This window comes from Manis javanica, chromosome 1 (assembly GCF_040802235.1).
Source record: "Manis javanica isolate MJ-LG chromosome 1, MJ_LKY, whole genome shotgun sequence".
NCBI classification, from domain to species: Eukaryota; Metazoa; Chordata; class Mammalia; order Pholidota; family Manidae; genus Manis; species Manis javanica.
Window position 1 is genome coordinate 223,915,805 of NC_133156.1, and position 12,109 is coordinate 223,927,913.

Genomic DNA, 12,109 nt, shown 5'->3' on the forward strand with positions numbered 1-12,109 from the left:
ATATTTCTATTCTTTTTTCATTACTAGAGATTCTTTTTTCTGTTTCTCATCTTCTTTGTATTGCTGTTCTTTATTTTCTATTTCATTTACCATCTTTTCTACCCTCATCTAATCTGTTTTTAAATCCCTCATTGTATATTTCATTTCAGATACTGTATTTAAAAAATTTTCTATGGCTTTATTGAAGTCCTCCCTGAGATCTTGAATATTTTTCTATAGCTCTGTGAGTATGTTTATGATTTGTTTTGAAATCTTTATCAAGATTGGTGGTTTCAGTTTCACTTAGCCCTCTTTCTGGTGTTTGAGGGATTTTGGTTTCTACCAGATTCTTTTGCTGTTTATATTTCTAATGATTACTATGGAATAATAACTTTGTATTGGCAAAGCCCTCTTGTGTTCACAAACCCTACTCTCTGGAGCTGCCCAGTATCTAGAGCGATGGCAGGAGTCACTGGTGCACAGCGCTGGTGCCTGTCAGGAGGAAAGAGCTCTTTCCTGCTTCCTGGCTGCAGTGTCTGTCTCTACTGCCAGGGTCAGTGGGCCAAGCATGCAGGGAGTAGCCTCTGTGTTTTGCCTGTGAAGCTGCCATAGGTGGGCCTGCCCTCTGGTTGGCCTGGTACAATGGCTGGGGCAGCAGGTTTGTGAACCAGTGCCAGCCAGGAGGAAGGAGCAGCAGACTGCATATCACAGTGGGGGGCCACAATGCATCATCAACCAGTGGGATGGAGTGCCTGAAGCTCCTGAAAGATCCCAATCTACTAGGCTGAGTGTGCTGGGACAATTTTATCCACTTGTCCTTTCTCCTGAGCAGCAAGCTTTGTGTAATCCTTGTCTGTTTAGCACCCCTCTTGCTATTGGTAAGTCTTTCAAAGCGCCTGCCTTTCTTATGTCCCAGAGTGGCTGGTTGTATTTTTTCTCCACAAGCGGCTGGAATCTCAGTCTCTCCAAGTATTCTGCTTTTCTTAGCTTTCCAACCCCACTAATCTCCAGAGCACCGTGTAACGTGGGTTCATGCTCCTGAAACAGATCTCCAGTGGTGGGTGTTTGCCAGTCCTGGGCTTCTACTACCTCCCCGCTCTGTTTCTCTTCCTCCTGCATGTGAGCTGGGGTCAGAGGAGGGCTTGGGTTTTGCTGGATTGCAGCTTTGCTACTTTACCCTTTTTTGTGAGGTCTTCTCTTTTCCCCTGATGTAGGCAGTCTATTGCAGTCTTCTTTTGGTTGTTCTTTCAGGCTTAATTGTATTTGCTGTATTTTCATTTTATATGTGATTTTCGGAGGAGGTTTCTGCCTCATTTCTCACATCACCATCTTTTCTTCTCTGTCTCTTCTTTCTTTTTTTTAAAAAAAATTCATTGTTCTGGGCACCACGTCAGTGCTTTCAAATTGGAAACTTAAAACCCTCTAATTCTGAGTGGTTTTTTGGTTGTTTTTTTATTACCTCTCTTATAATTTTCTCCCTTCTATGTGGTCTATTCTTTTTCTGGAACTAATCATCTGTTAAATCTCCTGAACTAATACTATACACTTATTTTTCCTTGTTTTCCATTGTTTATCTTTTTATTTTACTTTCTAAGTGACTTCTTCAAATTATCTTTCAACTCTTCATCCATTCATTCAACAAATATTCATTAAAAGTCTACTATATAGCCAGGATGTTTTAGCTATTGAGGATATGAGGGTAGAACAAATGAATACCCCTCATGGAGCTCTAGAGGGAGTAAGCAGACAATAAGTAAAAAACTAGGTACAATGAGTAAAAAACTATGTAATATGTTAGATGTAAAAAATACTGTGAGGAAAATAAATCAAAGAAGATGCAGAGGTGTGTATTTGTGTTAGATAAGGTAGTTAGGGGCCAAGTTCATTGAGAAGAAATATTTGAACAAAGATAATAAAAGGGGTGAGGGAGTGAGCCATGTGTATATCTGGAGAAGAGCATTCCCGACAGAGGGAAGAGCAAATGCAAATACCTGAGGCAGTGTGCCTAGAATGGTTGGGGCAGAGGGTATGAGCAGGCAAAGAGTACAAAATAAGATAAAGAGGTTGTTCTTTTCCGGCTATCCTGATTTTACATCATTCCGATGCTTGCTGTTTCGACTGTTACATTTAGTAGCATCTTATTCTTGTTTCATAGATGAAGTATCTTCTCTTTTGTTTCTGAAGGACTATTTGATGGCTTTACAGTTTCTTCTCTCTGCACTGTCTCTTGCTTCCTTCAAATTCACTTTTTTCTGTTTGTTTTCTTGGTTTGCACTTTTATATCACAGGCTTTCCTGAAATATCTGGATTTTTATTCATATTGAAGAATGAGGTACTAAAATGCTGACTGGCAGCTGTGTGAATAGTGGGAACAAGGCAAGGAGCTGATTTTTCATTTGGGGAATCATTCCCAACTATCAGTGTCTAACATGTCTTTTCCTTTGAACTACTCAATTTCCCCAGAAGAATGCGTAGGGAGTAAGAGCCAAGCTGTCAGGGTTTGAGACCAAGCAGGGAAGGGCCATATACCCTCTTGGTTCTTCCCTTTCCCTGACTTACAATACCAATTTCTCCTGTCTACTAGTCAGTTATCACTAGACTATTTTCCAGCTTCTAAAATCTTAAAATCATATCATTTTAAACATATATGTTTATTGTCTTTTCACACTGCTGCTATAGGTCTCTGAGGTCTTTTCCTTCTGTTATTTGTACTCTTACTCACTGTAGATTATTTCCTCATATGTTATATAAATTTCTATCTAAAATCACCCTCAGCACTTTTCCTTTAGTGATCCCATGAGGCCCGGTATGGGCATATTCCTCCAAAGTCCTTTGCTTTTGTTTCTGGTAGGCAACCCAGGGTTTTTGAGCTGTGAGGTCCCCAGTAAATATGGACAGTATAAATATGAACCATAAAAATACACCAGGTTTTTCCCAGAGGAAACTGCTTCCCCGACCCAGAACCCAAGAAGAGACAAACTTATTATTCAGATGAAGGGCTTTTCTGAACACCAAGTTAATGTCCTTCAATTCTAAACCAGAACCTCAGGTCTGACACCACACAAGTTGTTTCCTGACTCCATCCCCCTTGATACTGGGTTCCGTAACCTCCCAAGGCAATGAGTTTTGAAGTCAACCTAATAAGTCACTTTGCTGTAAGAAGGAGGCTCTCAGATTCACTTTCTAAAATAAATAGCATCTAAAAAAATGTTTTTAAATAAAATTATGAAGTTCAGTGCAATTTCTTAATAACTAATAAAATCACATATTAGAAATGTTTTAATAACAGAGCATACAGCCACAGGTTTGTGTTTTTTTTTTTTACCTTGTTCCATTCTCTTCATTAGCTGTATCTGATCAACTGTCTTCTTCAAGATCTTGCATTTGTCTGGTTTTACACTTAAACTGTCAATGTCACTGATGTTGGCAGACAGTAACTCAGCTAACTCTTCTAAATATTTATTTTCTTGCTCCCTGCGCCTCTTTTCAGTGCTGGTACACAAAGAAAATCCAGTTAGTGTACATCTCTACCACCATTTTTCCTTCTCTGAGCAAGCATTTAATATTTACATATTACAGAGATCCCTATTTTTATCTAGAATATAAAAGCAGATTTAGAACACAATTCAATTCACATCTAAAAAACAGATACTACAAAATAACAAAGTGTAGAAAACAATTCTGGCTAAAGCACGTGAAGAGAATGACTGCTATCATAGATGTAGTTCTCAGTGGGGTATGTACATTGAATATCTCAAATAACTGTTAAATACTAGATATTAAAAGGAAACAGATGGTACATATACCAGTTGCATTTGGAATTATTTTACATTCTAAATAATAATGCCTTGAAATAGAAAATCTGAATTTTCAAATGACTATTATAAATTAAGCAGGGCAAATTATACAAAAGCTCAAATAAGTTGTAATTAGAAATCTGATAAACTCTTGATTCTGATAATGATTAGACCATTAGTTGGTCCTCAACAAAAAGAAAAAAGTATCTGCCCTAAAAGCAAAATAAAAAGGATAGTAAATCAGTAGAGACAAAGGTACAGAGAACACTGTTGTCTGTATAAAACTTTGTTCTAAAAAACATCTATTTGTGAGTTCTCATAAATGTTAATAAATAAAATCAAATTCAATTTATCTTAAAGCAAAATAATGAGAATAAAGGGAAACAGTACAAACAGCTGGGTAGGCACTTTGCATTCATTCAGATGTAGTGAATAAATATTGTTCATTTTTGTTTTCCAGTCTGTACCCCTGGTTTACTTAGTCAAGTCATTAGGTAACTTGCTCTAACACAAAGACAGTGAGTATTACTTTGAAAATAATTTTTCTATTTTTTATTATCAAATTACTATAATATGAAAGACTGATCACAAGCAGTTTTTGTTTTACAAGCTTTAACCAGAATCATTCAGCTGCATATAAAATTGGTAGAAAAAAAAGAGAAGAGGGAAAGATCGCTGCCAAATAGCTCATAATTGACAACTAAAATATCATTTATTTTCTAATAAAAAAAGACTATGAAAGTGATAGTATTCACATAACACATAGTAAGTTGAAAGAAACCAAGTCAACTAATCAAATGTATTTACCTACATGAAACAACTATAAAATGAAACCACAAATTAAAATTGTAACAATCATAATCTTTTTAATCTTTCATTTTTGAGAAATTATTTTCACTTTACTTAGTAAAATTTTATCTTACACCTTCCATAGCAAGTACATGCGGCAAGATATTTTGATAAATTTCACATCAACGCACTAAAGAGGAAGCATGAAGAAAATGAATAACATACATTTTGATCTATATAAGGTTTTAGAGAACTCCAGCTCTGCAACCTGATAGGATTTTGGAGAACATATGATTTTACCTTAGAGAAACTAATTGATACTAGACTTATTTAGTAGATTCAGTCTAAAGTATGGTCTGTTTAAATCTATGAGTATAAATTCCAACATGATTAAATTGGATTCACTTGGTGGAATTTCCAAGTCTGTTTTTGACTTTAAACTTTATGTAAAATTGAAGTGCTTAAAACCACTGTAAAGAAAAAAAAAGTGACATAATGAGCAGGATAGGCAGAAAAGTGACAGAGGGAAGAAGCAGCTAAAATTGTGACATGTGAGCTATCTGTAAGATGATTTAAGAATGAGACCAGGAGAATCAACATGAGATGAAGTAACTAATAAGCAAGGATAGAAAATGAAAGCAGATATATTCAAATAAAGTCAGAAGTAAAGGAGGGGTAGAGATAAAAAATTCTACCTTAATGGAAAATAAGGTTTCCTTCATTACTTTGGGCCACCTACATTTATCCTCGGACTAACCCATTTTACTTCCATTTATACTGTTTTAACTGTTATAACTTCCAATTATGCTAGTTAATGCTACAATTGTTAACTTCGCATGCATATTTTTTTCTTCAACCTACTAGCTTTTTCAGTAAATGCTCCTATACTTATTATGTACCAGATAACCATCTATTGTGTTCTGGGGATCCAGGAGTAAATTGGATGCAGTCCCCAGTCAGGGGGAGAACAAAGAAAAGGAGTCATAATACTACAGCAGCACCGAGAGATGGTAGCTAGACTTATAAAGAGTAAGATGTGTAAATCTAGTGGTAGAAAGAGATTGGTTTCCTGAAAGAAAAAAACAGCTTTTTCAAGGGCATAAGTGAGAGGAAAATATCAAATTTAAGAACCTAGAAGTAGGTTCACAGCTGATAAGAAACAAAAGGGCAAGAGATGAGGTCCCGGCCAGATCACAAGGGCTTTTGCATATAACATGATAAAGAACATGGTATATTGCTTAAAGGAACAAGTTCAAGCATCCTCTGTCATTTACTAGCTCTGTAACCCTGGAAAAGTTACTTAATAGGAGTTTAACTTCTCTACACTTCAATTTCTTTACCTGTAAAATAGGGATAATGACATTAATTACCTCCTAGGGTTTTGTGAGAATTAAAAAAAATAATACATGTAAAATGCTTGGTAGAGTTCCTGGCATATACTGTTAGCTCATGTAAATGCTATCCATTATCATCACTTCAATTATGATTATTTTTGGGTCAAGAGAGAGCCCAGAAGGATTTAAGAAATTGAATGAGTGGCATGATCATATTTCTAAGCTACTTGAAGATAGAAAAATGTCTCACACTTCACTTGAATCCTGATCATGCATATAGTGCTGACTAAATAGTAGGCATTTAATGAAACACTTATTCAGTTGAATTAGAAATGTTAAACAAGTAGAAGAAACAGACATCCACCATTTTAAGACTGACATTTTAATCCTTATTCTCTTAGAAGAGTTAAAGAATGGAGAAGAGATAACAGGAAGGAGATAAAAGATACCTCACACCACCAAACAATTACTAAGAAACTCCCCTATCCAGGGCCCTTGTACACTGGATTGGCAGTACCCTGAGATCTCATAAATGTCCTTATGATTAATAAGTTCACAGTCTGTTCTGGGAGACAGCATATAATAACAAAACTGAAGGAATATTACAAGGTGGTATTTATGTAAAAATTCAATCAGTTTCAAAATGACAAATTTTGTTAACCATAGCAAAAATATCACTTAATTAAAAGTGAATCCCACACACAAACCTGAAGGAGATAATATTTTCAAATATTTTTAAAGCAAACATGCAAATATACGTATTTTTATGATACTGGAGAAAAATATGTAAAAATTTTGATATTTGTAATGACATTATTATGTGCACAAATTGAAGATAATCTGCAAATAAACCATTAAAACAAACAAGAAAATTCAGAAGAATGGATGCATATGAGATCAATAGTCTGAAATGATTAGCATTCCTTTACATTAAAAACTGCCAATTAGAAAATACAACAGAAAAAAATGATACCATTCCTAAAAGTAATATTCTATGGTACCCTGGAATATAGCTAAGTAAAGGTGGGCTAGGCACTCAAAGGAAAAATTACAAACTTTTATTGAAGAACAGTGAATTCTTGAATAAATGAAAAGCCTTAATAATCATAAATAAGATCAGTCTACAATCTAAAGCCTAGAAAATACTAATGTCAATTCTTCCCAATTTAATTGTTAAACATAAATTAATTTCGATTCCAAATCCCACCAGGACTTTTTTCAGGGGAAATTTAAAGAACTGGTTCTAAAATCAGTATAGGGAAGAAAAGGGCCAAGAACAGGGAAAACAATTGAGAAAATTAAAAACAAAGAGTGACTTGTCCCATCAGATAACAAGGCAATTGTCATAAAAAAATTCAGAATCTGATCCCAGTCTCTGAAGGAACATGGTCTATGATAAAGGAACAGCACAAAAGCAGGGGAAGGATAGAGTCATAACCACCGACATCATACATGGGGAAACAAATAAAATTAGGTTCATATATTATATCACATGCAAAAATAAATTCCAGATTAATTGTAACTCTAAATGTATATTAGAAGCAAATGTATAAACAAACCCTTAATGTCTTGAAATAGAGGAAAACAATTCTGCAACAAGACTCCCAAAAGCTTGATACATGGAAACCTAAGGTTCTAAGGTATGTTAACATAAATAGAGTTAAACAGACTGGGAAAAGATACTTGCATAAAATATAAGCAAAAAAGAATAGTAGCTAGAAAATTTAAATATCTCTTACAAAGAAAAAGGACAAACAACCCAGCAGGAATATAGGCAAAAGACACCACCAGGAAATACACAGAAGAGGAAACAAAAATCATGATCAGGTGATTTAGTTATTAGGGAAATGTACTTAAAACTATCACTCTACCCTCATCAGACTGGCAAAAAATTAAAAGCTAGGAGAGAATAGTGTGGGTAAGGATGTGAGAAAAAAAGGAATTCTCAATACTTGTCATTTGAAGAGCAATATAGTAATTACCTGGTTAACATAAAAATGTGCACAGATTCTAAATAAATTCTTATGTATAAAATAAGAGGTATGTATGAGGATGTTTGCTGAAGCATGGACTTGAGCAAAAATTTATAACAAAAATTTGTTGATTATCTATCGGGAATGTCTATCTGTAGGGAAACGGATTTTTCAAATGTTACATTCATGCAATATGATATTAATAAAGAGGTAATAAGATAGAACACATATCTCAAGATCCATGCTGAAAAAAGTATACTGTATAAAAATATATAGTGTTATACAATATTTAAATTTAATAAACCTTTTATATTGACAATGGATACTTACACATATATGATTATTAAAGACAGACTGGTGGAATTAATTGCAGACAAACCAATTTAATCATTAATAGTTTTACTACTTTTATTTAAACAAGACCATGCAAATATAAAATATTAACAATACAGAAAAATATTATCAATTATATGTGATGGTTATACATAGTCTCTCAGTCTCTTATAGATTCAAAAAATTTTCCCAAACAAAAAAAAATCAAATGTAAGACAATAGTTTCATTTATTCTTAGGTTTTCCTTTAAGTGTGACTGACTTTATGTATGAACAAGAACATTAACTTGACAAAGCGAATCTGGGCTGTATCTTGATATCAACATTCCTCGTAGCATCTGGACTCCTAGCATCTGTGATTATGAGTACTGAGGTTATCATTGTTCTATGATAGCTTCTCTGAACTGATTAAGAAAACTGTCATTTTTCTTTCTCCAGCCTAGGGCCCTGGCACTCTCCTGTTAAAATCCTTTCTTTCTCCCACAGGAGAAAGAAATATATAATCCAATGACAGAAGAGTGTTCTACCACTTCACTGTCTAGATCAGTGATATCCATTGGGGGCCCATATTGCACTCCCTGTCCCCAAGAGGCATTTGACAATGTTTAGGAAATGTTTTTGGTTATCACAACTGATATGACATTTTGATTATCATAACTGATACAAAGATGCCACTGGCTGAACAACCCATAATATACAACATAGCTCCCCACAACAAAGAATTATTTGGTTGATACTGTCAATAAATACATAAAATAGTGTGAAGATTGAGAAACCTTGCTCTAAATCCTAGAAGATAACTGGTATAAGATCCCTACTTTCCTCCTCTTAGGGGGGAAGATGCTCTTTTGACTTGATGAGGTTTCTTCTCTGTCTGGCTTTTGTTAGAGTCTTCTTTGCAATAATTCTCTTTTAGCCTATTTAGGTATTCCTTATAACACAAAACTTTTCAATTCCACAAATAATCATAGTTTAAAATCTTGATATTGTAACAACATATTTCTTATTTCCACTAATACCATAATGTTTTAAGGTAATAGTTGAAGATGTACAACAGATTCATTTATTCATTGCAAAATATTTACTCTGTCCTTACTATATATAAGCTACATGTGTTAGGAACTAGGGATAACATGGTGAGCAAGAACAGAGAAGGTCCTTACTGGGCAAGTAGTAGAGAAGCCAGGGATTCATGAAACAATCACACAAACTACAAAAAACCTGAAATTATGGATTGGAGCTATAATTTATATGTGAGACAGACACATGAATGGGGGAGACTTGACATAATAGTTATGGAAGGAAGAGAAGGCGGCTTTAAAAGAAGCAGTGACTAAGCTGATGTCTAGAGAACCTACAGGTGTTGACTACAGGAAATCTAGAGGGAACAAGCGGGATTGTGAGAGCAGTATATGCAAAGGCCCTGGGGAAGGAAGAGAACATGGTGACTATGAGGGACTCACTCAAAATGGCAAGTGAACTTAGAGTAGATGAAACAAAGCTCTAAAGTGGTGATGAAAATCATAAAGCAGCTCGGCCAGAAATAGATTAGGAAAAGAGCATTCCTACCTTGATGCCAGTGTGTCACATGGCGATCCTTTTCTCTTATGTGAATCTGGGTTAGCAGGGTCAGATGAACTATCCCCAAGGCCACTCATGTTGAAAAACTTCACACCTAAAAAGGAAGGACAACAATAAGAAACCTACCTTGATGAACTTTCTAACTAACTGAAGGGGAGAAGGAAGCTCCCTATGTTAGAAATCGTCTAGACACTGTAGTCTTTTGATGAATAGATAGTTACAGTTATCATAAAAGCATCCATATCTATACAAAAGCTCAGGAATCATCAACAATTTAGTGTTTTTGCACTTTCTTTTCTGTATCTGTAAAATGAAACTAATAATCCCTTATGAAATCATAGAAATCAATTAGGATGAACAAATTGTTAGAATAATTAAAGACATGAATCTGTTTATAAATAAATATAAAACTTTTACACATAAATGCAAAAACTGAATGTATAGCTAAGAGTCAGAGAAATTATTTTTTATATTTATTTTTTTCAGGCTGTACTTTGAAAAGGATTTAAAACAACTTTTACTCATAAGGTTGGGATTTTACATTGGTAGGAAAATAAATAATATACACATGATTAAAGTTAAAGTGATGAACTAGATTTAGTACTTACCAACTTTAAATTCTATACTCCTAACCTCGTGTTTATGTAGTCAGGCGACAAAGATAAAATGTTTAGTCTATGTTAGGATCTTGGTATAGATGCCAGAGAACACAAAGTCATTTCCCCTAGCATGCCAGCCAGGTCTCTCTCACATGTCATGCCAGTTAGTGACTGCACTAACAAATCCCTCTGACCTGACCCTATCAACCACTGTTCTTTGTAGAATCCCTAATAAAACTCAGAATCCCTATCCTTGACCTTATTTATATTTATCACTGCCTTTGGATTTTATTAGTGTCAAACAACATACCTCCTTACTCTCTTTTTTTCATCTTCCTTTATGAAAAGAAAGAAAAGTCTTCATAAATGGGAAACCTTTTAGCCTTTCCTTAAATTCTAGAAAGATTAAACAACTTTAATACTGTATGCTTGGCAGCCATGATTGAGGAGTTTATTATAAAGAATGTTGAGATTTGTAAGAATTTCTCACATGGCTTTAATTCATACATCTGCATAAGTCCTTTTCCCTAGTTCTATAACTTCCTCTGTCTCTAGCCCTTTCTCAGTACAAAGACTCATATTCCCTTTTCAGTGTACAAACAATATCTAAAATTCTAATAATGAATTTATTATTTCATGCAATGAAAAAGGCACATTTCTGATCTCTCCATGTTGGAAGTGCAGTTCGTGAAAATTTGTTACTTGGAGAATTGCAATCTTGTAATTTTTTTTACTCTTTTCTTTTACTCCTCATTTCTAATTGGTTATCCATGTCCTATCAATTCTTCCATAACAAAAGATCTTAGACTATCCCCTCATTCATTCACAGGTACATTTATAATCCTAGTTTGGAACCAAATGCCTCATTCTGGATTAATTCAAGATCCTTTTATCATGTTTCTCAATTCCAGTCAGTCTCACTTCTAATCTGTGCTATAAACAGCAGCTAAACCATTCCTGCTCAAATGTCATTTTCTAGATACTACTTCCCTGATGAGGAATCAAGTGGATCTCCCTACTAGATGGAACATTATGATTAAAAACATGGTCTCTGGGGCCAGAAAGACCTGGTGTAAATCCTGGCTTAACCACTACTTGCCTATTTTTGGGCAAAGCACATAATCTCCTTAAACCTAATTCTTCATCTGCAACATAGGGATAACCATATTTACCTACCTTTAGATTTCTTGTTAGGCTTGAATGAAATAGTGCATTTAAAACACACTGTAAGTCCCTGGAGAATGTAGACTACTGTTATTATCTCCCCTTCTGACAGAGAGCTAGCTCCATGAGGGGCAGTGTTCATTCCGTTGACAGCTCATTCCATACTTCCTCAGCAATAAATACAACAGACACTTTTCACTGCTTCCTTCATTAATGCTCAATATATATGAAATATTATTATTCTACTGGACTTCCAGCTTATTTGAAACAGTCTCCTTCTGGAAACACTGCTATCCATTGGCTTCTGTGATACCATACTTCATTTACTTTGCAAATAAACCAAACATCTTTCATGCATCAGGCACCATGCTAGGAGCTGAGCAAACACTGGACAGCAAAACAGAAGTTTCCTGTCCTCATGAGTGAGAGACATTAACAAATAAAGTACAAAAATAATATATAATTTTAAATTGTGATACAAGTTATAATAGAAAGGAACAGCATTCTATAGAGAAAAACAATAGAGAAGACCTAATTTTCATTGGGGGACCAACTGAAGCT

General features: G+C 34.7%; 1 protein-coding gene across 7 annotated transcripts in view; it reads right to left on the reverse strand.

Moving 5' to 3' along the window:
- Window positions 1-12,109, reverse strand: part of NCOA1 (nuclear receptor coactivator 1) — a 176,626-nt gene that overhangs the window by 90,751 nt on the left and 73,766 nt on the right. For all 7 annotated transcript variants that reach the window (XM_073215773.1, XM_073215777.1, XM_073215778.1 and 4 more), the window contains 2 exons: window positions 9,774-9,879; window positions 3,305-3,471 (listed from right to left, as the gene is read on the reverse strand). In XM_073215773.1, the coding sequence (XP_073071874.1) occupies window positions 3,305-3,471; window positions 9,774-9,862 (256 nt within the window). In that variant the 5' untranslated portion in view covers window positions 9,863-9,879. The remainder of the gene's footprint in view (window positions 1-3,304; window positions 3,472-9,773; window positions 9,880-12,109) is intronic.